The sequence below is a fragment of the Aspergillus versicolor genome (genome assembly GCF_001890125.1).
Source record: "Aspergillus versicolor CBS 583.65 unplaced genomic scaffold ASPVEscaffold_15, whole genome shotgun sequence".
Lineage (NCBI taxonomy): Eukaryota > Fungi > Ascomycota > Eurotiomycetes > Eurotiales > Aspergillaceae > Aspergillus > Aspergillus versicolor.
In genome coordinates this window covers 673,122-699,941 of record NW_024467538.1, presented here as the reverse complement: position 1 = coordinate 699,941, position 26,820 = coordinate 673,122, and the positions used below count along the sequence as shown (strand labels likewise).

The following is a 26,820-nucleotide window of genomic DNA, read 5'->3' as shown; positions in this document are numbered from 1 at the left end:
TGACAGTGAGAATTTAGGCCCACTATCTGCCCCACTAGCATGCTCTCGGCTACCTCTCATCAAACCTCAGCTTACAAGTTTGGCTCAGCGGCCGGGCTGAAATAATTTGGTCGTCAATATCCATACACCCATCCATATCATCCGCCACCGTAGTACGAAACCGGGAGTACACCTCGCGAAGAAGTACCTTCATTTCCACTGTCGCCAGGCTGCATCAATTCGTCCATAATCAGCGCCATGCATAAAGCAAGAAGCTAAATAAAAAGGCCAACACCTCCGTCGCAAACGTAATTTTCAAAGAATAAAGAAAAGGAGACAACTCACTTCCGCCCCGTACAACCCCTGCCACCGGTTGAAAAAGCAAAAAACAGCCGGTTCCGTTCAGCTGCGCCCTTCTCACCCATCCACCGGTCTGGATTAAATTTGTCGGGCTCGGGGAAAACGTCCTCGTCGAGTCTGTGCACCGTGTATGGTTGACAGCTCACAATTGTCTTCTCGGGGACGAAATACCCATTTATCGTCCGTCCTCCGATGGGCACGTACCGCGGGAAAGACATTGGGATTGGCGGTGCACAGCGTAAACCCTCCTTGACGACTGCGTCAAGGTATGGCAACTTATCCAGCGGTAAATTTGGATCTGTGGTCCGTAATTCCTCAAATAGTCGCTCTTGAAAGGAGAAATTTTGCGGTTGGGAAAGCTCCCACATCAGAAAACACAGCCCGTCACCTGTTGTATCGATCCCCGCGGCCATGTGGTCCTTGCACTCTGCTGAGATCTGTGCGTGATTGAGTGGAGAGTCTTTCCGGGCGAGTTTGGCTACAAGGCTATGCTGGGAAGGCTGTTGTTGGGCAGCCATTTTCAGGACGTACTCGTTGGTTATAGGTGCACGACGCGGGACCAACCCAGATGGGAAGTAGGGAGCTAAAGTGGGAAGGTAATAGTGCAGGAGATTTTCTGTGAACCCATCAGTCTAGCAAAAGATGCCACGGAGAAGACAACTAACTCTGCAGGCTCTGATGGTAAGTAAGCTCCTCCATTATTTCGAAGTCGTTCTCTGAGTCGAGCGACTGCAAGCCACCTGGGCTGAACATGAAGTTTGTCACACCATCTAGGGCGTAGCAGTGTAGCCACACCTGAGTTGTCATTAACGATTGTCCTAGAGGATGAACGTAGAAGACGTACGTAAACATCCACGCTTTGAAACGAGGCAGCGCATCTGGAGACGAAAGCCTTCGCTCGGTCCGTAATAGCGGCTACGTGCTCCTCACGCAAGATGTTGGTCATGGCGTACCGATCTGCGAGCTCACGTTTACGTTGGCTATGCTGAATGCAGTCAGTCTTCGGGTGTTAGCAAGAGGTGGGGGCAAACATAAGCATACACTGTGCTTTTCAAGAGTTGAGAACATGGTCCTAATTGAGTTAGCTACTTTCCATCAACATTGTACATAATTATGCTTGTTGCGTACTTGATTCCGAACTGCCGAAACAGGTCATACAACTCTGTTTTATCGTATCCGCTCCCACCAGACGCGTAGATCTCCCTCATCGCCTCCAGGTTGGCGAACGAAACCTCATTGGGTGCTATGCGAACGGTAGGCCCGTATTTCAAGTGAAGGCCATGGATGTAGAGGCGTCTATTCGAAGTGAACTCTTGGTACTTTAGAACCAAGCTAGTGACCGTGGTATACCATGGCCCTGGAAGCTTTGTGATGGGCGAGCGACTTAGGTTAACGAGGAAAAGGGTTATCACAAAGCCAACTGCTAGATAAAGAGTCAACATTCTGATGGTCCTTGTACACTTGGGTAATCAACGCGTGAACGCATGTTGGGTTATATAGGCAAATTAGAGAAACAGTTATGATAAGCATCCCAAGTACCGAGTCCTCTACGATCCCAAAGGGGAAACTCGAGGAGACCGAAAGTTGGAGTACGAACAGCAGCCAATAACTATCGATATATTCTGACCGAAGCGAGGTTCGTGCGGGGAAGTTGATAAGAGAAACGTCCTGTTGGAGACTGGAAGTTGGCAACGTTGAAAGACAAGATCATGTGTTCATGAACTTACAACGGAATCCCTAGTGGGGCGAATCTCTTCAACTACACCTCAAACCTGTCCCTCAAGCAATGTCAAATTGCCGCCTCTCGACAAGAGTTTCCCTGCGATGGCCGCCCGAGGCGGCTTTCGAGAACACAGACACCCTCGTCATGTCGGTGGGAAACTGGTACGTTGACCTCCGAGTTGACCGCGCCACCGGCACGATCGACTGGGCGATAGCGGGGGAGCGGCTGCAAGACCAAGGTTCAAGTACGCGATCTCCTCAAGCCTCCAGTCAGATACAGTAGGCTGACACAGTATGGCAGATGAGGTTCTCTTCACCCACGAGCTCGACTCGCGAAACGCATTCGGTGTGGCTGATTGCGGTACCTTCTCACCCCTTCCAAACGGGGACGATTTAGAGGTGGGCGTTATGCCCCGGCCTGATATCCCTGGTGCGCCAACTAGGGAGTATGAGGAGGTATGGAGAGAGCTATCTTTCCGTCAAGTAGAGGGACACTCGAGGTTGTTGGCATTCGTTCTCGAAAGTGAGATAGGCTCAATGCAGCTGCAGGAGGGCGAGGAAAGAGAAGTAACCCGAACATTTATCGGTGCAATTGGCGGGACCTATATCGCGCTTCGTCAGAGTCAAATTCTTGTTCGACCTGCTGGGGAGACGAAGCCTGTAGTAAAGAGTGGTGGGGAGGTTAGTGCGAGGAGCGAGGAGTTTGTATGGGGAAGGGGATTTGAGATCAAGTCTTTGTTGGGACCAGAGGGAGGAGAATTGCCCTCTCGGAGCGACATAGAACTCTCCTTGGACGCTTCTTCGGAGAGGCTGATGGTTCGTGGACAGGAGTATGCGGTGCGCTCGTTTGAGAAATTGGAAATGCCGACGGATCAGTCCATCAATGGCCCCAGAGCCTAGCATAGAAATTCCAGGGCCTAGGGGCATCTTCGATGCCTCAACTGTTTATTCATTCCTCAATGTCGTTGAGACGGCCCAGTTTGTGTTGGCAAAAACTATTAATGCAAAAAGCTGTCTATGAGCTAGGAATTCCCTCTACATTTTGCAATGTTAGAACATATATATTCGAAGAGTTCACATGTAAGAATCTTGCAACATTCAGCGCAACACAACGATATATCTGATAACTAGGAATGTCTGATACTATTTTACTAGGTGAGATATTAAAACTGATATGTTGTGAAAATACCCTGTCTACTGCCTGTTCTACTGCTATTTGAGCTCTTCGTATTTCGGGGTGGCGGCAGCTACGATTCTGGGTATAGCAAAAAGCCGCCTATAGATCTAATCTGGTGCACAAGGAGGATATGGAACACTGCATGGTGTGGACTATTATGGTCTGGAATGGAATGACTGTGTGAATACAAATAGAGAGTAGCGTGCGGAGGCTGGGACCGAACATCTCAATATCAAGCTAGGCAGTTGCATAGAACCGCGATCGGATAATGTAGATCCCGTCTCGTACTTGAACTGACCCCTTAAAACATATTAATTAATGAATGTTTGGTAAAACTGTGGCAGAGTAAGGATCCGGGGTGGCGTGTTTTGATCAGACCATCCGGGATTTCCTCGACATCAGAGACCGCACAGGAGTACAAATATCACAGAAAAGGAAATTCCGTGAGAGGTAGAGGTGGAATGGCAGTGTGTTACAATGGCCAACATTACTCTTCCTTCCGAACCGATGTCCTACCCTGATCTTGTCAATGTCGCCAACCAAGATCCCACTCTCTCCTGGCCGGAGCAGCTGTGGTGGGCGCACTACGCCTTCTGGAACAACGATGTCTTCGCAACTGGTAAGTAAAATTCAATTAGCAAAAATTAATACTCATAATCGACAGGAATAATCACCTTCCTTGCCCATGAGCTTATTTACTTCGGCCGTTGCCTGCCATGGGTCATCGCCGACGCCCTGCCCAACATCTTCCGTCGCTTCAAGATACAAGACCACAAGGCACCGCCGTCAGTTAACGACCAATGGAGCTGCTTCAAGTACATCATAGCAATTCATTTTATTGTCGAGCTGCCGTTAATAGTCCTCTTCCACCCGATGATGGAACTCTGCCGTGTCCATTACGCACTTCCCTTCCCCAAGCTCTCGGTAATCGCTGCGCAAATCGCGCTCTTTTTCATCGTTGAAGACACATACCATTACTGGCTGCATCGAGCCATGCACTGGGGCCCACTTTATCGTTCCATCCACCGCGTCCACCACCAGTATGCCGCGCCATTCGGCTTGACTGCCGAGTATGCTAGCCCTGCGGAGACGTTCTTCCTGGGTCTCGGCACGATCTGCCCCCCGCTTCTTCTGGGTTATGTAACGGACAATGTGCATCTGATAACGGTGTTGGCCTGGATGGCCCTGCGTCAGTTGCAGGCTATCGATGCGCATTCGGGGTACGATTTCCCGTGGAGCTTGCGACGCCTAATTCCGCTCTGGGGTGGCGCGGATTGGCATGATGACCACCATAGATACTTCCGGGGGAATTATTCGAGCTCTTTCACGTATTGGGATGGTGAGCTTTCTCTCATGTTGAGGCTGAATTATGCTAATCTGAGACCCAGTGTTGATGGGGACTGTGGCTGGACCGAGGGGAAAGGCAATGGGACATAGCAAGCGGTACTGAAGGAGGGGATAATGGACCTGTAAAAGGCGTACTTATTTGGCCGCTTGTGTTTGGTAATGGTTGTTCACTATATGTACGGAGTAATATTAATATCGATAATATCACGACCAAGACTGGAGAAAAAGTACCCGCCGCCCGAAGGTGATGAGTCGTGGGATTGTGGTGACAACTCAGCGAGGTTCATTATTAGCTTCAAGGCTGCCATTCGACGAGATGTACCAGTACATGGCCAGCACGCGAAATGGTATGCGAACCAAGGTACTGGTACTTTGTTCCGCCGGGTCAGGTACTTTTGAACCTTGGACGCCAAAGGATTCCCAGCGCATCGTCCAGCGTTAAACACCCACTAAAAGAGGGTCCGGGAAATTTAGTGCGACTGCAGTGCGCGGGGATCTCAGGGAGAGCCCCGACCAGATCCTGAAGCTTGACTACTTAAACGCGGCCTGTTTCTGCCAGGGCTGTTGTCGATGGAATTCCAGCACTGGAGAAGCACCGAATGAGACGACCGAGTCTGAGCCTGCGAGCACAGTCGCCTCCCCATATGACACGTCCGACCGGTCTGTATTTATCCGGGCTCCGGCCCTGGTGACCAGCGGCCCCCTCCGCGGTCCTTTTGTTTGCTATGGGGCAAACAAAGGCATTTCTCCCTTCCCCGTCTCTCTCGGCTCCCCCGGTTCTTCTAATATCCCTAATTCTGTCCACAACCCATCACCATTGATACTATGACGCATCCAATGCGAATCATTGTTTATGTTTGTGTGTCTGATATCCCGGGACACCCCCAGTGTCGCCATATTGCGCTCGGGGAGGCCGTCTGTCGGGACATCCTCGGCCGGAAGTTCCACGCCATTCCCCGCCCGGCTCTTTACGACCATGTCCACATCCCAGCAGACTTTGACTCCAGCCTGCCGATAAACCGGTGGTTTATTTTTGATCTTAACGTCAGAGAAGCCTTGTCTCCAAATGATGTGAAGCGAATAGCCCATCAGGTCTATTTCGCTAGCCGACAGGGCAGCGAATGGTGCGTTAACTGGGTATTGAACTAAATAAAGACTTGGCTAATAAACAGCAGGATATTCATCCAACGTGACAGATCAAATGAAAAGGCGAGGTCCCAAACAGCATCACTCACTTGGGGCGGACGCTCGGAACAGGAGATTGTCTCTGAAATGAGAAAAGAGCAGAAGCTTGTCATGGAAATGAGAAAACAGTCTGGACGGTTGCAAAATCCAAGCTATGACGCCTCTTGAATGCTCCCAGCATCATTCACAGCCTCCCTCCCCACCCTTGTTACCCCGTCACGGAGTCTCCGGTGGTGTGTCTCCCCTGCAGGATGGGCATGTGTCATTATCCTTATCCTCTTGCCAATCCCAAACGTCGACGCGCTGACTTGGAGGACAGATCACCCGGTTCTGTATCGCGGGCCGACACCGCGCGATATACACGGTTGCCTCGTGGCCGCAGACCCCAAAGCGCCCCCGAACGTTGTTACACATCTGACTCTACAGCATGTGCTCTTGAGCTTTTCTGCAGCAAGTTCGCGGCTCAGCGGTTGGAGGCGGGGTAGAAATGGACACAGCCAATGGGGCGAGGTCTAGGTTGGCATCGGTCATATTAGCATTTGGTCTCTATAGCGCCAAGGTGGGGAGAAAGATAGTGCTGTACCCGGTATGGTTACTTTCTATCTCCCAGGACCGTGCGATGGCCCTTTGCCAGACACTTTGTTCAGGACCAAGATGACAGGGACAGATGTCTAAGACAGATATCTCAGATGAATACCTTGGTGGGCAGGTGGGGGAAATGAATAGCATCGGGGACGACAATGTCATCATAGCTGTCATCTGTTCCCTTTTCGCAGGCCGCGAATCCGAGGTGGGCGTGGCTCAGCGATGGCAGCAGTCATTGGATTCTGCCCCAAGAAAGAAGCGTTGCCGTCCGAGCGCAACGAATGTCGACTCTGGGTATGCATATACTTTAACGGATAATCCCTCTTTGGACAAATCAGATGGGTGCGGGCATCCAAGAGAATGGCTGATTGGGCCCCAAGCAATGCACGTACCATGAAATCCCTTGATCCGGGTATTCAGTAAGACACGTCGTAGCCTCACGGCCGTAGCATCTCCCGCACTGGAGCGCCCGGCTTTCATTGAGCTCCCGCTTCAGCTATCCAGGATCCCGGACACTGGGGTTGGCATGATATTTAGCCGGCAAAGAGCAGGACTCGCTGCAACCCATAGCATGGCAGATTTACGTGCATAGTGCGGAAGGTCACACCCCGATAGCTTGAATCCCCCTCAAGAGTTCCCACCCGGGCCCGACACAACATGCACTATGCTCAAAACAGAATTCCGTGCATATCTTAGGCACTGATAGCGGTTCAAATTGATCCCTTTAGCGATGATATTGGTCAGGGATCCACCATCGTCACAGGTGCAAATCAACAAATCATGCCGAAAATGTGCCAGCACCAGCGCCAGAACCGGCACGTTTAGCTGCGGAACACCATCTCAAATCGGAACAGCCTGCTCTAAAGTTGGAATGAGGCTGGGAGTGCCCATTCATTCCTGGATATTGGGCACAGCGAGGGAACTAGTGGGCTGCCTATTCGGGGATGCACGCCTGATGGGTGGCAATTTTGCTTTTCCCGCTTTGAATGCCGACGGACGGCATTGAGTCAGTGGGGACTTTTCGTCAAAACGTCGCTTTCGTGGATCATATTTGCGGATGATCGTTGGAGACTCAGAATTGTCCGACGACACGTCCAACAACCGATCCACCAAGCTCTTGTGGCCTGAACAGTGCAAAGGCTCGCGACCTCGCGAGGTCGGATGGGGGGGGGAGGGGGGTAATCCCGGTGAATTGTCCATGTGGCTAGGCATGTCACACAGCGAGCGTGGCAGGACCGCACGATGCGCACGCTCTCCACGCGCGTCATTTCAAGTGCACTGCAATTATACGAATGGACTACGATACTGTCACCGGTTATCCTCCGCAATCGAGTTAGCCCATCTATCAAACATCACAAGCGTACTAAAATCGATGACGAAAAATTCTTCAGCCCGCGGGAGGTTAGATGTCCACAGCTCCACTGTAGCCCTACGCTATATCCTACCCCGCCATTGCTTGTGAACTCAACCTAGGCAATCGGATGCTATCGAAATTGCCATTTTAACATGTATGCAGGGCACTTCGATATATAATTAATGTATCATGTTGAAGTGATATGTAAGCACTCAGTACGTATTCCCCGTGGCAGCATGCTGCCCACCTCTCATCCCGTGGTCTCAGGCTTTCTTCAGGCGATGGAAGCCAGCTTGTTGCGCCTAGTTCGCAGTGTACAATCTCGGCAACCAAGCTTCGTATTCCGTTCCACTGCAATCCTGATCACTGACACAAACATCAGGGTCATAGCCCGCATACGTATAGAACGCAGCCTTCTTCCTCTCCAGGTCCTCCCCATCAACGTTAGGCGCTTCGTTCTTAATCGGATACCCTTCATAGGCGATGACAGTGCCAGGATATTCCGTCGCCGCAATGGCCGCTTCATTCGTGAACAGCCCAGTGGAGGTGTGATCGCTGTGGTCTCCAGTCCCAAAGTCATGCAGGTAATCCAACGAGTTCACGCTGTCCGGGTGGAACTCGTTAATAATGAAGCGAAGCGTGTCGATCAGCTCGTCTCTCGTGTACGTGGTTCCGGACTCATCAATGGCGTAGATTCGATCAATTTCATTCTTCCATAGCTTCTCCAAGCTCTCGTGGTCTGTCCGATCGAACCCATTTCCGTCGATGCTTCCGTCCGGAAGATGCAGGAACGCTAGCGAGACTTCTGGTTTGTCGTGGAGCGTGTAGAGTGCCACATAGTTCTCTTCGTATTCAATACTGCCTTCATCCCAGACGCTCTGGACGCCGGCCATTTGTGCGTATGCTGCCAGGACTCCTGCCTGTCGACTGGTCCAGTATGTCCAGTCCAGACCAGCATCTCCGGATGTTAGGTATACCGTTCGCAAGGTGTAACCGTTGCTGATATCGTGCAGGATATCGGGGTTCAGAAAGAGGAGGTCATCGTCTGGATGCGCGACAATGTTCAGCGTGTTGTCGCAGAGGACAGGGGTGAGAAGAAGCCCTAAGGCAGTGAAGATCTTGGGGAGCTTCATAGTTGTCGGACAATTAACGATGCCAGCAAAGGCGATTGGGTATACAGACTAAGAGAGCTTGTTTCTCTCTTTTTCTTCTCGCTTTTTTTACGGATTGGCAGCTACCTCAATTTATACTAGGGAAAAAACGCGCCATGCTCCAGGAATTGTTGATAGTTGGCGACGCGAGGTGGTATTGGTATGTGCGCATTCCTCCACGCTGTGCAGCATTCCAGCCACAAAGACCGAGAAACCTCCTATTACTCGACGAGAGATCCGGCAGCACGCCTTATATCATTATTCGACAGTCCTGGTCCCCCGAAACAGGGAATCCCTCCTTTCCTTGCTTCGGCAAAGCGATCCCGGTCTCAATCGGAATGTCTCATGACGCCGAGAGGGACAGTTCGCGGCCGCAACTTGGCTCAATAGGGTCAAGTACTGCGACGGGAAGGCTATGTGATCATTATTATGCTTTGTTTGAAATTGTTAGGCCGGGCCTAGACACGTTCTATTTCGTGCCTTGGCTTTTGCTTGTGCGGGTGTCGGGGATATGTGAAGGTGCCCTAGTTTGGCTGCGTCTGGGAATGCGCGCGGGTTACATCTAGCACGTTATACATTTGTTACTGGAAGAACTCAACTGGCTATTGGAGAAATAAAACTATATTTAAATGAATGACAACCAGTTGTAGAGAAGCAGATTGGAGCAGGACGTACACAGCAAGGTTGGGCTGCCGAGTCGGGAGATTATGGGTAGAGTTGCACCCTGCCCATTCTTAGAGAGAGCTATTATACATTGGACATTCTCAAAAGACATGGCAAGTCAGCACTATTGGGGAAGGGGTAAAATAGGGCGTGGCTGCTGATGAGACTTGGTGGCTGGTGCAGGGTTGATTGCTCTCCACCATCTTCTGGCAGGGACATGACACCATCGAAGTGCATTCCTGTTAAGTTAAGTAGCTAAAGGCAAAAGACGACCGGTGACTTGTTTCCAACAGTTTGATTGCCTGTCAATCGAACCTCCCAGGCCCGCGTTATCCGTTCTTTTGCTGTATACCCACCCCATTGTTGAATCCCAAGACAGATATCCCTTTCGCGTGATTAGTTCAATTGAGAATGCGAAAAAGCTGTGGATTCAATGAGGTTGCATCTTCTATATTTCTAAACGAGGCATGTACTTTGTTGCGTTACCAATAGAGGTAAAGGGCTTATGGAGGTTTTCATAGCATGCTTCGGAAAAAGGCAGGAGATTCCCAGTCAGCCATTACCCTGTCTCGATTTGAATCAGCAAGATTTGAAAGAACCCAATAGCAGTTCTGCTGAACACAACGGCTGCGAGATTTCGACCGAGGCTCTCTGGTATTCGCGGCGTTGCCGACAGTGGAATGGAATTCCAACATGCGAATCATTATTCGTCGGGATATATTATGCGGGCTAGACGCCTCTAGCCTGAACGAGCCCATCAATGAAATCCACCCCCTTGGTGGAAAGCCGTAGAGGACTTTGGGCGTCGGGTAGATTATGGGCTCGAACAGTCCGTGCCATCTGAGGCACACGAGGGCGCAGCTGCAGAGCGGTGCACCGTCATCGTCAAGATACCAGGCTACCATGGGAAATAAGTCAACTGGTAATTTATTGATACCGTCAATGTTGTGTTATATTATTTTCTGATTGATGGAATGGAGTTGATGCAGAGAAGGCAGATGATATGGCTATATTTGAAGTGTGCAAAGGGCAACTGGACAGCACCAACTCAATACCACCTATTGTACGGTGACAGCAGGGGTCTCTTCGTCTATAACACGAGCCTTTCCATTTCGCCGCCTCGCACTTGCCGGCCTGATACACCTCCTCACCCCGTATGCTGCCGCTGTATATGCCTTTGCCATTGGCTTCCAAACAGCCCTGACGGCCTTCGAAAACCAGCGAATCAAGACACCCACGTACTGATCAGGAATGAACTTGAGGATAGCTGCCCATGGGATACAGAGCGCCGCAAATCCCAGACAAATCCCCCACTGCCCCGCACTTAACCTTGTGACACCGAATGCTGCGCCCCCGACGAAGATAATTAATATCTGGCCACCAACCATGAGGACATTGATAAAAAGGAACCACCTATTACGATGGATGCCTTCAAGGACGTTGAACTTGTTGTCTAAGCGCCGGCAATTGAGTTCGTTGAATATTTGCATCCAGACGAAGGTATTGAAGATGATCGTGTCGAGTTCGAGCATTTCATGGGGAGAGTGTTTATCGAGATCCAGTATCGTGTTTCCGGAGAAATAAAGAACGAAGCAGATAGTCAGCTTGTATATGGACTGACCAAGAATCATCTTCCACATGGTAACGGTGAATAACGAGGCGTGACGGGGAGTTGGGGGGCGTTTGAGGATGTCCGCCGTTGGGGGATCGGTGGCCCTAAACCATTAGTTTCTGAGTAGACTAGTCGAGAGAAGGAAGATCTCACAGAGCTAGGGCAGCGAACGTGTCCATGATCAGATTAAGCCACAGAAGCTGGACGGCCTTGAAGACACTCTCGTTTCTGCTGTTGTATATTGCTGTTATCACAGTGAGCAGAACCGCAGTGATATTGACGGTGATTTGGAACTGCTTCGTTAGTGTCTGATATAACTTCAAAAAGAAAAGCGCGTACCTGAAGAAACTTGGCCACGGCATCATTGACGGCCCTTCCCCAGGAAATAGCAGTGACGATGGATCTAAAATTGTCATCCAGGAGAATAATGGAACTGGCCTCCCTCGCCACTTCAGTGCCACTCATGCCCATTGAGAACCCAACATCCGCAGATTTCAGGGCAGGTCCATCATTGGTGCCATCACCAGTGACCGCAACAATCTCTCCAAGTCGTTTAAGATGCTTCACAAGAAGCTCCTTGTCAGTCGGTGAAGATCTGGCTAGGACCTGTAGCTTAGGCACAACCTGATCCAATTGCTCCTGATCGAGCTTCCTTAACTCGGGGCCTTCCATCGCCATGCCTTCGTCGGTCTTGATACCGCACGCCTCGGCAATAGAGAGCGCGGTGTTGATATTGTCTCCTGCTTCCGTTACCATTGTTTAAAGTATAGTGGGAGGTTCTAGAAAGTACCCGTAACCATTTTGACCTGTACTCCAGCTGAGTGGCAGTTCCAAATAGCCTCTGTGACTTCTGGCCGGAGTGGATCATGAATCCCAAATGCCCCTATCCAAGCCATGTCCTCTAGGATCTCGCCGAAGCTGGGATGTTCAGTTTTGTTTGTCGGTGGCCAAGAGGGAAGGTCGCGATATGCAATTCCGATTGTTCGAAGGGAGTCCTTAGCGTAGGCGTCTATCGTTCTGGAAATATACCGGCGGTCCTCGTCTAGGATCGGGCCGGTGGGTATTCCTGTCTCGTTTGATACGGCAGATTGCACCATTCGTGTAGCAGTGTTAAGGAGAAGCTCAGGGGCACCTTTGACGAGAATCCGATACCCAGCCGGCAATCGGTATACCACCGCCATGGCTTTTCGCGACGAGTCAAAAGGGTAGACATGCTCTACATGGTTCTCCCTTTGTACCTCAGACAAGCTCATACCTAGCTGCTCACATGCAAGCTGTAGCAACGCAATTTCGGTTTTATTCCCAACGAATTCCGTCCCTGTATCGCGCTTCTCTTCGAATGCCGTGGTGTTCAAGGCTAAACTATGGACGAGAAGCTGCTTGACCTGAGAAGGGAACCTTGCAACAGCGTCTGAGACGGTCGTCGACGACGGCTCTAATATATCGGATGGCCGTCGACCGAACACTTCGCTAGTGCCGAGAAATCCCACAACGACGGACATTTTGTTCTGAGTTAGCGTCCCTGTCTTGTCGGAGCATATTACTGTCGCGTTGCCCATGGTCTCGCATGCACGGAGCAACCGGACGAGGTTGTTTTCTTTCAGCATGCGCGCCGTTGCGAAGGCGAGCGCCAGGGTAACGGCCAGTGGGAGGCCCTCTACACTTGTTAGTGGTCATAGTGGGAGCTGGGTGGGAATTCCATACCTGGAATTGCTACTACTATGACGGTGACTGCAACGATTAGGATGTCCATAAAGTGTTGACCTTTAACAGCCGGACTATCGTTTTGATAGATACCGGATAGCTGGACGAGAAACCGGATGAACAGGACGGTGAACAGAAGTAAGGCCGAACTAGTGCTGTTTAGTATAGTCCATAACTCAGTATAGAAGTATAAGAAGGTCATACCCCAGCCCAAACCATCCTATCCAGTTCGCCAATCGCGCAAGCTTCACCTGCAACGGCGTGGGATCTGTCTCAGCCCCCAGTGAGACCATAATCCGCCCATATGTTGAATGAGGCCCGACACTGGTAACAACATATGTTCCTAGCCCTTCAAGCACCTTGCTCCCAGAGATAATAAACGGATCCACGTCCATTTCGAGTGGCCCAACCTGGAGCCTCTCCCAGGCCTTGTAACCGCTGACCTTTTCAACCTGGTCTGACTCCCCGGTAGCAGTGGACTCATCGCATTTAATCTCATGGTTTGTGATCACAACTCCATCAGCAGGCGCCGAGTCCCCAGGCTCCAGATGCACGACGTCCCCGACGGTGAGCTCAGTGATATGAACTCGGATTGTTTGTCCATCGCGGATAACCCTAACTTCGCGGTCGAGTTTCTGTCCTAGTCAGCTTCATCTATCAATCTTGCCCTGTCGGAGGGAATGTATATACCCTCTTGTTCAGCTTTCCAAATTGCCTTTGTTTCTGCCAGTCATTGCCTGCCGTAACAGAAACCACGATCGCAATCGCAACGCACACTGCCACCCCTTCAATCCAGTCAACCTGGGACTGACCCGATGCGGCTTCATAGATACCGAGGGCAAGGGAGACGACCGCGGCGATGGTGAGGAGGATGATAATCTTGTCGTTATATGCGTCCCATACGAGACGGAGGAATTTTTTCTTCGGCGCAGAGGGAAGTGCATTTGTACCGAATATCCGCGTTCGGTCGGTGAACTGGACGGAGTCTTTCGATGGCTGCGATGGTAGGGGAATACTCCCCTGAATATGCGAGGAGGTGGCGATCGCTTTATTTGACCAGGCTACCTGCCTGGCTTCGTCTATCGTGACATATCGAGGCAGAATAGTCTCTGTTGTTGATAAGCCAGCGGCGAGGTTTGTCTGTAGTCCATATTCAAGGCCCTTTAGGCCACCTAATGTATAGAAGGCATGGACGGACTTCGGGTTCAGAAGCTTGTTGAGTTGGCCTGGTGAGAAGGCGAATTTGTTACCGACGACAAGGGATTCCTCTTCAGATGGTGGTTCGGATGATAATATGTCATCAGTCCATGACTCGTTTCCATCTTTGTCAGACATTGTTGTTGGCTTGTGTATACGCGAACGGAGGCAGTCTTGAGCAAAGAAAAGGCATGTTGCTAGAAATTGGAATCTATAAGAAATAGCTATCATACCACCTCATTACTTCATCAAAAGCAAAGAGTAGTAGAATAGCCCCCAGACCCTTCGTGATATCCCAGATCGTGGCTGTGTCTTGTTTTCCATCGAATAATCTGGTGGCGATCCATGGTTGAGACAACGGCCTCCGGATCGGAGATGTCAATGACAGCATCCTGCTAAATCCCGCCAATGTGAAGCTGGCAAGAGAGCTACCAGCTGTCATCGCCTGATCTGATATGCGCATCTGCAGGAGGTGACGAAATGATGGCTTGAGATTGAGTGGTTCCGCGAGCACTGCCTCTCTCGGCGTCCCAGAGTTGGGCCATCGGCCAGTTGACCAATGGAGTGCCATATTAATTGTTTAGGTTATTGACAAATATAATACCGCCGTATAGTTGTGAATGACTTGAAAGCGAAGGGATGGATATTTTGTGACTTCGCTCTGGACGTGCCGGAGGAAAATCCGGCCAACAGCATAAGGAGATAGACTAGGGTCAAGCTTCGTAGTGGGCACAGCTTCTTTTAAGAATTTAAACGGTCTGATTGCTGCATTGTTTCGATTTAGATCTTGGCAAGAGCTCTCAATTCCAATAGCTACCTGTCGCTGTTCAGTCCTTAAAGTTTGCCACCATGCTCTGAGCAGCCGTCCGACCCAACTCTCGTAAGCTTCCACTGCTCAGAATCTGTACAACGGTGATATCAACTCCAATCATTCTCCGGAACCAGTCCTTTAATTTGATAGCCAACAGCGAATCTGCACCCAGGGATGACAGAGGGATGTCCAGATCCAAGTCCGAGTGATCACGCAACATAAGGTTGTATAGGGCTTTGCCAATTTCTGTGCCTAACAGATTGGCTGATTCCTCCTTCGCGAGGATTTCAGGATCATGCTTGATTTGTTCAAGGAATTTCTCAAGGGCCCTATCATTGCTACTGTTAGCTGCGCTTGAGGATGTCTCCTTGTCTGCCTTGTTGAGATTGTGGTAGAGGGCCATTCGTGGGTCGCGTCTCCATGATATACGGTTTGCTGGGGAGTCCAAGGGACTATTGCTGCGGAGACCGATACAGATTTGGCCCTGCGAGACGTATGATTGCCACCCGTTCGTCTGATTCTGCTCCGTTGGAGAGGGCAGTGAGTTGTCAATGGCGAGTTGAATCGTATCGAGAAGGTCTTGTTCGTGAAGAGTATGTGCGGAGGTCGCGAGGAAATGGTCGATGATATGTTGCTGGTTACTAACGTACCCAACATCTTCCATGACACCGATATTGAGTGCGGAGCAAGGAAGACCCATTGAATGCCGATACTGAACAAAAGAATCCAAGAAAGCATTTCCAGCAGCATAGTTAGCATGCCCAGTTTGGCCGATGAGGCCGGCTAAAGAACTGAAAAGTACAAAGTAGTCGGTGCGGCGGCGGTATTTCAGCAGATTGTTATGTAGATTCCACGTTCCCTGGACCTTCGGTGCAAACGATATTTGCCATTGCTCGAAGGACATGCTGTCAAGAGATGTAACTTCGAGCGCCATGGACGCCTGCATAATGCCGGCGATGGGGCGCCCTTCGGGTATACTCTGGATGAGAGCATCAACGTCCTGTTCCTTACTCACATCACCAGAGACAAGATCAACTTGACAACCCTGAGCACGCAGTTCCAAGACATAGTCATCTCCCTCTTTATTTGCCGCCGACGGGGAGAAGAAAATAAAATGCCGGGCACCGTGGAGTGCCATCCATGAGCTTACGGAACGTCCTAGACCACCTAATCCTCCAACGATCAAGTGGATACCATCGGTCCGGAAAGAGGGCGTTCTGCGGTGCGCGGCGACGGGCAGCGACGACGCTTCTTCCGGCATGATGACGGCGACTTGCCCCGTATTCTCATTTTGCATGTGACGGAAAGCAGATTGAATCTCTTCAGCTGGGAATTCTAGTAATGGAAGGGGGCTTAGTTCGCCCAACGCATAATGGTGCATGCACCTTCGGAGCAATCTATCTTTTGATTAACCCGAATCCACAGATTTGAAGCAGGCGAAAACTCACCCCTGTATTATCTCCGGACGCTTCGCGCTGATCTGAGCTAGATCAACTGCTGCAAACGCGCGGTTTCCCTCAGAGAAATCAATATCCAGCTGGCCCCTGCTGAGAGAGCGCTTCCCTAGATCCACCATCACGCCGAATTCCGCTACGCATTGCCATGAGGCATGGAGCAGATCTCCAGTCAAGGAATTCAGTACGACATCGACTCCACGGTCTTCAGTGACAACCATGAGGCTTTGGGCGAATGTGCTGTCCCGGAAGCTATAGATGCGCTGTTTTGGGATTCCCAGTTGCACCAAGAAGTCGACTTCCGTATCATTCCCGACAGTGCAGTAGACCTAGGCCGTTAGTACACATGCACCTCAGGATTCAGATATCAAAACATACCTCGGCTCCAATGATTCGGGAAATCTGGATGGCAGCTAATCCAACTCCCTCACAGGCGGAGTGAATGAGGATGGCCTGGAAATATTAGTTTAGCTGCGTTCGAAGTTGGGTTAAGAGCACGCACATCACCAGATTTCAGTCTCGCAACGTCAATTAGCGAGTACATAGCAGTGGCAAAGGGATATGGAATTGTAGCTGCCTCAGCCCAACTCAAGCCGCGAGCCATCCGAGTACACAGCCTCTCACTAGCGACAAACCGCGTGGCGAGTGCCCCAGACCCAGCTGCCAACACCATGACGCGATCGCCAACACGAAGGTTTCTAACACCAGGCCCAACACATTGCACAATTCCAGCACACCCCTCGCCAAAGGGAGCATCACGCGTGCCATCGGCCACCTTGAGATCGATTGAGCTAATGCCAACGGCATGTGTCTGGACCTCCACCCAATCCTGCAGGGATGTAAACCTTTCCACTGGCTTGCGTTCCCAGTGTAGCGTGTCGACTCTCTCAGGATTTCCAATCCGCAGTACCGCTGCATCTGCCTTTTCGGCTCCGGGCTTTTTGATCTCTAGTAGTTCTTCACTAACAATAGCGGGGTAGAATTTGCCAACCATCAAGGTTTCTTGCGTGTAGATGTATTCGAGCACCGGATCAAATGACGAGTCGGTACTAAGGTGAAGGACACGATCAACAACGAGGGACGCGACCTGGAATGCCTTCTCATCTAGAGAATCCAGCTCAAGCGTGGCTATTGTCACCCCAAGCTCTCTGCGAGCAGTCCGCAAGAGGCCGAGCGTTGCCGCGTACCGTGGGTCTGAGCAGCCCACCTGAGACGGCCGAGTCACCCACAGCATTGGAGTTGCATCCAAAGAAAGGATCATATTGCGGAGGTCCAAGTATTTTCTTTCGCTTAGCAAGTGAAGTTGGGGAGAATCCAACTCTAGCAAAGATATGACCGCCTGATCTGCAGGTAGTTCGTCTCCTAGATGTCGGAGATCGATCGTGAACCCACGTGCACGAAGGATGGAAACGAAAAGGTTCAGATCATCGGAAGTTCTCTCGTAGAGGACAGTGACACGTCTTCTTGTCTCGACTGAGTTTTCTGGAACGGACGAGATGATATGAGCGTTCATGTGGCCATCGTGGACCACAGAATCTGTTCCTGTAAACCCAGCAGCGCGAAGCTCTGCGTCCCATCTTTCCGGTGATACATAGGGTTCCCATGGGCGGTCGTCGGTACTGAGCCACCAGCCAGGCAAGGTGCCCATGATATAGTTAATCCATTTGGTGACAGGTGCCAGTTCTTGTAGGAAGAGTTTGCCATTCGGTCTAAGCAATGATTTCACGTTTGAGAGCGTTTGCTGGAGATTCGGGGTTGCATGGAGAACATTCGACGCGATTATAAGATCGTAGGAGCCATCAAATCCTTGCGCGGCTACATCGGCGGTGATATCAAGTGGGCGGTAATCGATGCCATCGTAAACGCTGAAGCGTTCTTGAGCGCCGTCAAAGAATCCAGGCGAGATATCTGTGTATACATAACGTTCATAGAGGCGTTCATTGTGTGGTCCATGCATCGCACGTAGAATAGTAGCCGTCGCGCCACCAGTCCCTGCCCCAATCTCTAAAACTCGCATGCATGGCCTGTTGTGGGATAGGACACGGAAGAAATCGCCAAATTCACACAGCTTAAACCCGTAGACTGCCGTAAGAAGGTTGTCCTTCATTAGCAGGCTCAAGGAATCGGCATGTCCGTTAAACATCGCACCGGTTTCATGGTAGATACGCATTATGGCTGTGGCGACGTGTCTACCGTTAGTTTGAAGCGCTCTCTCATGTAGGCGATCGATATGACGGGTTCGGTCCAGAGATGTCATCGAAGCAACATCCTTACACGAGGAAACACTTTCATATTCACCTTGCTCTGCGCGTTGTCGTTGCTGGCTCAGCCATTGGTGGTATTTGGTATAATGTGGCGCAGACAAGTCACTGCAGGACTGCTTTCCACTCTCGATAATGCAGGCCAATGCCAGTTCTTCGACGAGGGCAAGGCTATCGGACATTCCGGGAGTTGGACGTATGAGGCCATTGACATCCACCTGGTCAATGTCTGGCTGCCATACTAGTCGGGCACCGGCGTGAGGGTCAGGGCCACGATCATTTCGTTTTTCCGTTTGAGAGAGGCCAACTCTGCGGAAAGCAAACACTAGCTCACTTTCACAGAACCCCGCGATGTCACCGAAGAAAGTGCCCCCTTTAGTATCCGTGACGGTGGACTGGACCGCAATTGGACCAGACGAGGAGCGCACGTAGAGTTCACCAATATACGTCGGCACAGCCAGACGATTAAAACTCCGACCTTCCGCCTTGGCGACATTAAACAACTGGAGTATGGAGCTTACGGTACAGGGATGAATGGTGTAAGTGCTATCCATCTTTTCGCGAACGTCCATGACCTCGGCGGTCGCTTCTGGTGCCGTGACGCTGGTGGAAATTTGGTCCATGACACGGAACCGGGGCCCATAATTTGCTCCAGCTCTCTTAATGGAACGGTTAAATGCTTCTGCTTTCACTTTCCGAGGTCCCGGGGTCGAACGGGTAATATCTTGAAGAAAGTGTCGCCCTCCTCTAGCCTGGCCAGTGCATAGCTTTGTCCATGTGCCTTCAAATTGGCTAGTGATGGTAAAGTCATACCATTCCGAAGTTGGAGATGGTCGAAACTGCGTTAAAATCTCCATGGGCTGACTATCGTGAAGTGTGGGCTCTTCGATGAACGTTACGTGCCGGAGAGAGAAATCATTATCTCCCGTAAGCTGGCGGATAGCTTCACCCACCATGGGAATATAGGACCCTCGAGGGAAAACAATCTTGTCATCGACGACATGATCCCGAAGCCAAGGAACGTTCTCAAGGTAAACCAGAGACCGCCACAGAGGCTCGGTGTCATTGCCGTCAGGAATTTTCGATCCCAGGATATCGTGATGAGGAAATTGACGGAATCGCGAGTTCCGGGAAACCCTCGATTCAGACCAGAAGCGGCCATCATATTGCCATTGGTAGGGCGGGAGATCCCCTAAAGTAGTTCCTCGGCACAAGGTAGACAGCTCAACGCTTGTGGACTGGAACAACCGCCCAGCTGTGCGGAGAACAGAAGCGTATGCGTGAGTTCCCCGTACAAGTGTTGGAATGTACGGGACTGATCCCGTCTCTGACGCGATATCATGGAGTGCTCCAGAGAGTGCAGAGTGCGGTCCCACTTCAATAAATGTGGGATTCGATAAGCCACTCGCGAGAATGGTGCTAACTGCCGAATAGAATAGTACTGGGGAGGTAAAGTTACGACACCAGTAGTCGGGTCCAAACTTGGCAGCGCTTTGAACAGGCTTTCCTGTTACTGAAGATACGAAAACGGCTGATAACTGCTTCTCATTGTCCAGTCTTTCAAGAAACGCAAGGCGATTCAAGTATCCATCTTCTGCCTCTTTCATATGCGCTTTCGAAAGGGGTTAGCGGCTTTTTATACAAGCGAAAGGGATTAAACTTACCCGAATGGTAGGCACGATTCACAGCCAAACGTTTGATCGAGATGTCTGGATGGCGATTTTGTATTTCAAGAGCAATTGCATCCAACTCTGAGGAATCGCCGCTAAGAGTCACACTTCTGGGGCTGTTCTCGCATGCAACAATGACCCCATCAGTCAATAGAGGAGAGACTTGCTCTCGGCCCAAACTAACAGCCATCATGCCTCCAGATTTTGAAACACCACCTGCGGCCTGGCCTCTGTAGTATGAAACAGTGATTGCCTCGGCAGCGGTCAGCACCCCGGCAGCATAGGCCGCAACTATCTCACCGGCGGAGTGGCCCACCACCGCTGAAGGCTTCACATTGAGGGATTTCAACACGTCCACAAGGGCGATTTGAAGAGCGGCGCAGCAGGGTTGGGAGTATTCGGATTGAGAGAGTTTTGAGGGAGATTCTGGTAGAGTCAACTCATCTGTAAGGATAGTTAGCAATCGTTGTACGACTCGCAGGCTTAACAGGAAATCTAACTGTAAATGGACCAGTTGCGCCCGGGTTCAATAGTATCCAACACGTTATCCAAGTTTTGGATAGTGTTCCTTGCAATAGCATTGCAGGTAATTACTTCCCGCCCCATCCCAGGATACTGGGCTCCTTGTCCAGTGAAAACCCAAATCAGGTCCGGCGCGGGCCCTCCCTTCTGGACAGGAGAGATATCCCAAGAGCCAACGGAACCGACTGCAAAAGCGCGATTCGGGAGAACTTGGCGGTGACATCCGAGAGTATAACTGGCATCAGAAACTCGACCTGGATTGGCGGCTAGATAATCTAAGCTCCCCGCAATGTTGCGCTTCACGGTCTCGGGGTGAGTTGCCGAGAACACAAGTAGCTGGGGGTCCTCGGAATTAGAAGCGCCGGGTTGGGGTTTTCCAACGACGGACCTCGCAGACTCGAGCAGAACCTGGAATAATGTTAATATGAATCACCAGTATTCACGACCAACCTACATGTCCATTTGCTCCTCCAATGCCAAATCCGTTGAGCCCAACTCGCTCTGCTTTGCCTTTTGGCCATGGTTCGCACTCCACAGGGATCCGGAGGCGGGCCGGCCCGAACGGAACTTTATCCGCGTTAGCTGATGAACATCCCTGGAACAACAAGCGAATAACGTTACTCTTGGGATTGGGAGTTGTAAAGTTAATATTTGGCGGGATTCTCTGATGCTCGAGCGCTAGCACCATCTTGATAATACTACTCAGGCCTGACGCTCCCTCACTGTGCCCAATGTTGGGTTTCACCTGCCGAGTCAGTTAGCGTTTATGGAAAGTTCTAAACAAAATTCTTTTCACATACCGATCCGATCAGAACCCCACCAAGCTCCCCAAATACATTGGCCACTGCGTTGCCCTCCAGTACATCGCCCACCATCGTCCCCGTTCCATGACATTCAACCATGGCAGTTTGAGAAACGTCCGTTATACCCGCCAGCTGGTGACTTCGGCGAATGAGAAGCTCGTGGCTTTCTGGGCTCGGAATAAACAGAGGAGACCTGTGTCCATCCGAGTTGATGCATACCGAGCGAATAACAGAGCGGATGGGGTCCCCGTCGCGCAGAGCATGCGACAGCCGCTTTATATGTATAGCGTTGACGGCCTCGCCTCGCGCATAGCCGTTTGCGTTGGCGTCGAATGACCGACAAGTACCTGTTGGCGAAATCACACGGTGTTCGGACATTGTTACTGTCATGCGTGGTGAAAGAATCAAATTGCAGCCACCAACGACGGCTGATGAGCACTCTTCCACGTATAGCGCTTGGCACGCGGAGTGCAGGGCCATTAGGGAAGAGGAGCAAGCTGTTCGAATAGTCATACTTGGGCCGGTAAGGCCGAGTTCTTTCGATACGCGGTTGGCAATAGCGAAGTCGCCATAACCCCCAACACGATGCATTCCTTGATGGTGCGGATCTCGGGTTTGTATGTCCATCCAATCTTCGCCAAGCACGCCTACATAGCATCCGATGTCTTTGCCCCTGTAAGATGCTGTCCCGCTGCTCTCTAGACATTCGTAAACCACTTCCATCATTAACCGCTGTTGGGGGTCAAGGAGTTCCAGCTCCTTGGGTGGCATAGACCAGAACGAGCTGTCCGCTGCAGCGAGGTCGACGTCAAGGAAGTAGCCGTATTCTGTGCAAGTATGGCCCGGCTTTCCCTTTGGCCCGAAGAAAGCATCCACGTTGTAACGATCAGCAGGAACCCGGGTACGACCGCTGCCCTTGTTGGCCAGGAAGTCCCAGTATTGCTGAGGAGTGCGGATAGAGCCCGGAAGACGCAATCCCATGCCGACGATAGCAATGGGGTCGTCCACCCAAGGGCTGGTATCGAGATGGCCATTTGACGAAGTAGGTTGCGACATTATTCTGCGGAATGGGATGTTGTAATATATACAGGGTATACAAAATTCAAGTAAATGATTAAAAATCAGATAGTTTTGACAGGCATGCTCATAATCGTGGGAACGTTCGCCCTTAAGTAACAGTTCGAATAAAATTCCAGTTCCAGTTCCGCACCCGCATGCTGCAGCTCGGCTATGCTGTACCAACTGCTTCACATTGCTGCATTCAGCCGCCTTCCCATAAAGTTTAGTCGCCCTCCATGAACGTCGAACCCCTCGTGGAGGCTTGCATGGAGGGGTGCGTCTACGCTGGGGCCGACAAAGGCCCGCCAATGAATGAGCTTATGCCAGCACCCCCAAGGCACAAACGCGTCACGAGCAAGGCACCTGCATTGCCATCACAGCACTATCGTTCAATAATTAAGGCTATGGGCCATATTGGGGAGCGGGATGAGGCACCAAGGTTCAGTGCAAGTCTCCAACAGACAACAATGAGGGCTCCTTCCTTTCCCGTCCAGGCAGATAGAGACGGATAAGTTGAGTTGCCACGGCTTCGAAGACATGTGATAGCTAACTATTGGTTCTTCGATTGGAACTAAGTGAAATAGGAACCGATGAGTGAACAGCACAGTGCCTTAGCTGCATGACGCACGGCGCAGTTTCGCCGGGAGTCCCCGTGGGCCCACAAATCTGGTTCGATCAGACCTTGGATCGATCTCCAAACTCCGCCTGACAGTGATAGAAGTCCGTCCGGAAGGCATTTTGACGTGAGCTGAACCATGGATTCCCTGGGCAAGATTCACGAGCCAAGGCTGTCACTATCAGTGCGTCTCACCAAGTGGGCCGGCGTGTGGCGAAGCTGAGAGATTGATCAGCGCGCTTTGACGAGCGCTGTGGCTGAGGAAATGGTGTGAGAGCCGCCGAAATTCCAAGCAATGGTGCCGACGCGTCGGCGATGTTCGGGCTCAAACAAAAGTCCCATCAAGGCGACATGCACTAGTTCGATAGTAGGCCGTCAAATTGGGTGGTCATCATCCACTTGATGATGCAATCCGATGGAACCAAAGGGGTCCGTATTGCCGATCGGTTGTCAGAAGCGCGATAGGAAGGAGGGGGAGGGGAAGAAGGGAAAACAACAAGAAACAACAACAGCCAGCACGTGATGCCGCATGACCACGTTGAGGTGTTTTCTCGCGCTGTGATCCATATTGGTCCTGGAGCAGAAGCTGGAGGATCGATCGCATCTTGCAAACACCTTTCTGGGATTGCCCCCACATGTTCATGCCAAGTGCGAGCAACCAACGGTCAGACCCCGATTGCGATCGATATACTACGTGTTTCTGCGGCCAATGCGGTGCACTGGTTGTTGTAGCGTCTCTCAGTCTCAGCGCGTTATGGCGACCGAGTTCTATCTTTGTCCCCTGCCCAAAGGAGTAGGAGACAAGCCCTCGCCACATTTAATGATCGTGCTTTCCAGGCCAATGAATAGTTACTCGTCTGCCTGCTGACAACAGACCAACCGAGCGAGCTGAAGCCACCCCTCTTGATTGCGATCCCATTGGACCAGTGGCAGATTAACTTTGACTACGGCGCAGGAAACATTTCCAGAGTGATGTGTACAGTTCTGCGGAGTTGGAAGGATTTCATAAACACAGAACAGCCCACCCAAAGCGGGGTGGTTGATCGTGAGGGGTTATGGATACTTGGGTACTGATAAGGATCGCGAGTTGCGACAAGAGAACATCATATTTGTCAGCGCAAGCCCATTTCCTTCAAACAACTGGCACATGCTGCGAGCTAAGCAGGAGCGCTTCGATGTCACGGAAACCAACGTCTTTGAAGTACTTTTCCCGTTGCTGATCGGCTTCCTGGCGGGGCACTGCCGTCGCACCCACGAGTGACCACTCGTCGATAGTGGCCGAATACCACTTGTCAGGCTCGTTTTCATTGGAGAGGCGGGCCGATATGGACTCTTTGCTGACATACTCTCGCTGTCGCCGCGTCAGTGGAGGCTGCAGATGGGAGGAGGGAGTGCCCCAGAAAATACCTGCAGTTCGATTCCGTAAAACTTCTCGATTGTTTGGATTGCCTGATTCCATGTGCCCAGCTCGCCATAGACCCAAGTATATTCTGGCCAGTCATCATGGGGGATCAACGCAACAACGGCCCTGGCCATATCTCTTGTCGCGGTCCAACCTATAGGTTCGTCACCCGTGCCAATGACGCGAACAGTCCGCTTTTCCAAATCAATGGGCCAACCCTGTGGAAATGGGCGGATGTACGTCTTGTGTGAGCCAGGTGCTTGAACAAAGTAATCGGCCAACCAACCAAGATTGACGAACGTGAAAGTAACGTCTTTCTGGCTGGTCAGGGTTGCGCGGAAGTCCCTACGGGCGCGATAGATCGGGCGTGGAATAGTTTCATAGTCTCTGGTGTTTCCGAGAAACTCACTCGGTATGAAACGTTTGCAGGTTTTCGAATCACGACAAGCAGACAGTAATGCTTCATGCAGCGGCGTGTATACCGTGGGATCGTCGGAGCTCAGCGTCGATATCAGGGCCCTAGTCTTGGGGAGAGAGTCCAAGATTGGGAGTACGGACTCGCGACTGTACTCATTTACGATTCGGACATCCACTCCAAGAGCATCGAGATATGGCCGGCTGCTGCGTGAAATGACAGCGACGCGGTATTTGGCATCATCAATGAGCTCCTCGACTAGATACTGGCCAATATTGCCCGCACCAGCGATAACCACCGTTTCTGCAGACGACATCTTCAAGGCGTTGACCTGGTTATCGGCACTTTGTTATATTCCTTAGGGAGTAGGGTCAAAAGTAATGATGTTGAGATCTCTAAACAACTTCTAGATACAAGCAATCTTTATGAATATTTATAAGCAAGAAATCCACCACCTTCCCCTCTCCAACACCGCCAAGGCTGGGCACCATGGATGCAACCCGAGTCGGATCTCGGACTGGATTATACGAGGTATGTACACCAAAAGTTATTCCAAACGACCAGTGTGACTCACTCAGATTTTCAGACGACGAGTATGACTCAGTCAGGCATGGATTATTAATATTGGATTTCTGGAGGAAAAGGAATCTCATGGAAGCCCATATCATGGTACAATCAGAATGGCGGTTCGCCCCAGGGATTCAATGCAGCTAATTTATTGGGACGACTACCTCCAGCAACACGTCAATAAGCACCAGCGCGTTAAGAGACAGTATTCACTGTTTAATTCCAGTACTCCGTAATCTTCCCCCCCTTGTCGCCAAGCACATGATCCAGCTCTGGAGTGAGAACGTTCCATACCTCGTCAAACCCTCCGGCATGCTCGCAGAAGGCTTAATGTTATATGCAATTGGCCCCGGTATCTCCATTATAAAAGTGACATACGTTGTACAAAAAGGCTCCACGACGACCTGAATAATATTGGTAATGAGCCCGAAAGGTTGGCGTGTCGCAGACTCATTCTTTATAGAGTGTCAGATATCGGGAACAACTCCAGGAACGGGGTTGGCGGCCTGCTATTCCTTGTCGTCGGTGGTGGCTACGAATGTCATCCCTGAGGGCGGATTGACTTCTCCAGCTTCCTGGAATTCTGCCTTGACTCATTGTCGTATTGGTCGTGATGATATGCCCGCCGATAGCTGAGCCGTTATTTTCTTGATACAGCAAGACTCGGGGAAGTATGCATCGTTCCTGGGACCGGTACGCATGCCGGGCTGCTGGGAAGACCAGTAATACTCGATGGCCAATATCAACTAAGCAAGTATCGCACTTCTATCAGTACGGTATATCACTGCCTCGTCCAAGTGGAATGATAATGCTGCTATATTGCGTATCCCCCGTTATTCCACCGCTTTGCTAATGTCGCCCCCAGTCTACTGGCATCTTCCCTAGGCGTTTCTTCTTGCTCGTTAGGATAAAATTAAGCTCTGAAGACTCTACTTTTCTCGGCATAGTCTGATCCTTCGTTTTTTTTTTGACAACAGGTCACTTCGGAGAATCAATCCCGGATTTCCTCCCCGAACGGCAAGCATTTAGCAGATAAAGTCTCTCCCTAAGGATTGTCACGATCTTCGATTTATTTATATGCATTGGTAGAAACATGAAATATGTTGCTCTTCAAAAGAAGTACTTCCTTCTGAGACGAATCCCTGAACGAGTCAGTTATGTCGCGGCCCCCACATCGGTGCAAATGATCGCCTCTCAGCAGAAC

General features: G+C 50.9%; 8 protein-coding genes across 8 annotated transcripts; 3 read left to right on the top strand and 5 right to left on the bottom strand.

The window, feature by feature from the left end:
* Positions 1-49: 49 nt before the first annotated feature.
* On the bottom strand, positions 50-1,781 carry ASPVEDRAFT_143916 (cytochrome P450; the record flags this gene model as incomplete). The annotated part of the gene is made up of 6 exons (XM_040807949.1): positions 50-209; positions 325-955; positions 1,005-1,134; positions 1,184-1,324; positions 1,381-1,411; positions 1,468-1,781. 6 exons carry the CDS (start codon positions 1,779-1,781, stop codon positions 50-52), a joined length of 1,407 nt encoding a protein of 468 aa, XP_040674176.1.
* Positions 1,782-2,071: 290 nt separating this feature from the next.
* On the top strand, positions 2,072-3,183 carry ASPVEDRAFT_47572 (uncharacterized protein). Its single transcript, XM_040813817.1, has one exon. It carries the CDS (start codon positions 2,356-2,358, stop codon positions 2,959-2,961), a length of 606 nt encoding a protein of 201 aa, XP_040674175.1. The 5' UTR covers positions 2,072-2,355; the 3' UTR covers positions 2,962-3,183.
* A 532-nt stretch (positions 3,184-3,715) lies between these two features.
* Positions 3,716-4,908, top strand: ASPVEDRAFT_66394 (sterol desaturase family protein; the record flags this gene model as incomplete). The annotated part of the gene is made up of 3 exons (XM_040815878.1): positions 3,716-3,857; positions 3,903-4,577; positions 4,627-4,908. The coding sequence occupies 3 exons, from the start codon at positions 3,716-3,718 to the stop codon at positions 4,686-4,688; spliced, it is 879 nt and encodes a 292-aa protein (XP_040674174.1). The 3' UTR covers positions 4,689-4,908.
* Positions 4,909-5,410: 502 nt separating this feature from the next.
* Positions 5,411-5,938, top strand: ASPVEDRAFT_89632 (uncharacterized protein; the record flags this gene model as incomplete). Its single annotated transcript, XM_040818660.1, has 2 exons — positions 5,411-5,709; positions 5,761-5,938. The coding sequence occupies 2 exons, from the start codon at positions 5,411-5,413 to the stop codon at positions 5,936-5,938; spliced, it is 477 nt and encodes a 158-aa protein (XP_040674173.1).
* A 1,577-nt stretch (positions 5,939-7,515) lies between these two features.
* Positions 7,516-8,981, bottom strand: ASPVEDRAFT_179727 (PIG-L family deacetylase). Its single transcript, XM_040808845.1, has one exon. The coding sequence runs from the start codon at positions 8,840-8,842 to the stop codon at positions 8,012-8,014; it is 831 nt and encodes a 276-aa protein (XP_040674172.1). The 5' UTR covers positions 8,843-8,981; the 3' UTR covers positions 7,516-8,011.
* A 1,600-nt stretch (positions 8,982-10,581) lies between these two features.
* Positions 10,582-14,174, bottom strand: pmcC (putative calcium transporting ATPase (Pmc1); the record flags this gene model as incomplete). The annotated part of the gene is made up of 7 exons (XM_040807925.1): positions 10,582-11,239; positions 11,289-11,431; positions 11,475-11,878; positions 11,926-12,792; positions 12,840-12,988; positions 13,044-13,474; positions 13,530-14,174. The coding sequence occupies 7 exons, from the start codon at positions 14,172-14,174 to the stop codon at positions 10,582-10,584; spliced, it is 3,297 nt and encodes a 1,098-aa protein (XP_040674171.1).
* A 391-nt stretch (positions 14,175-14,565) lies between these two features.
* Positions 14,566-22,900, bottom strand: ASPVEDRAFT_397987 (type I polyketide synthase). The gene is made up of 9 exons (XM_040812005.1): positions 21,555-22,900; positions 21,376-21,499; positions 21,209-21,321; positions 20,733-21,162; positions 20,227-20,676; positions 16,804-20,174; positions 16,680-16,754; positions 16,296-16,630; positions 14,566-16,244 (listed from the first exon to the last, which is right to left on the bottom strand). The coding sequence occupies exons 1-9, from the start codon at positions 22,611-22,613 to the stop codon at positions 14,864-14,866; spliced, it is 7,338 nt and encodes a 2,445-aa protein (XP_040674170.1). The 5' UTR covers positions 22,614-22,900; the 3' UTR covers positions 14,566-14,863.
* Positions 22,901-24,164: 1,264 nt separating this feature from the next.
* ASPVEDRAFT_47561 (uncharacterized protein) lies at positions 24,165-25,440 on the bottom strand. The gene is made up of 2 exons (XM_040813815.1): positions 24,640-25,440; positions 24,165-24,583 (listed from the first exon to the last, which is right to left on the bottom strand). Exons 1-2 carry the CDS (start codon positions 25,363-25,365, stop codon positions 24,365-24,367), a joined length of 945 nt encoding a protein of 314 aa, XP_040674169.1. The 5' UTR covers positions 25,366-25,440; the 3' UTR covers positions 24,165-24,364.
* Positions 25,441-26,820: the final 1,380 nt, after the last annotated feature.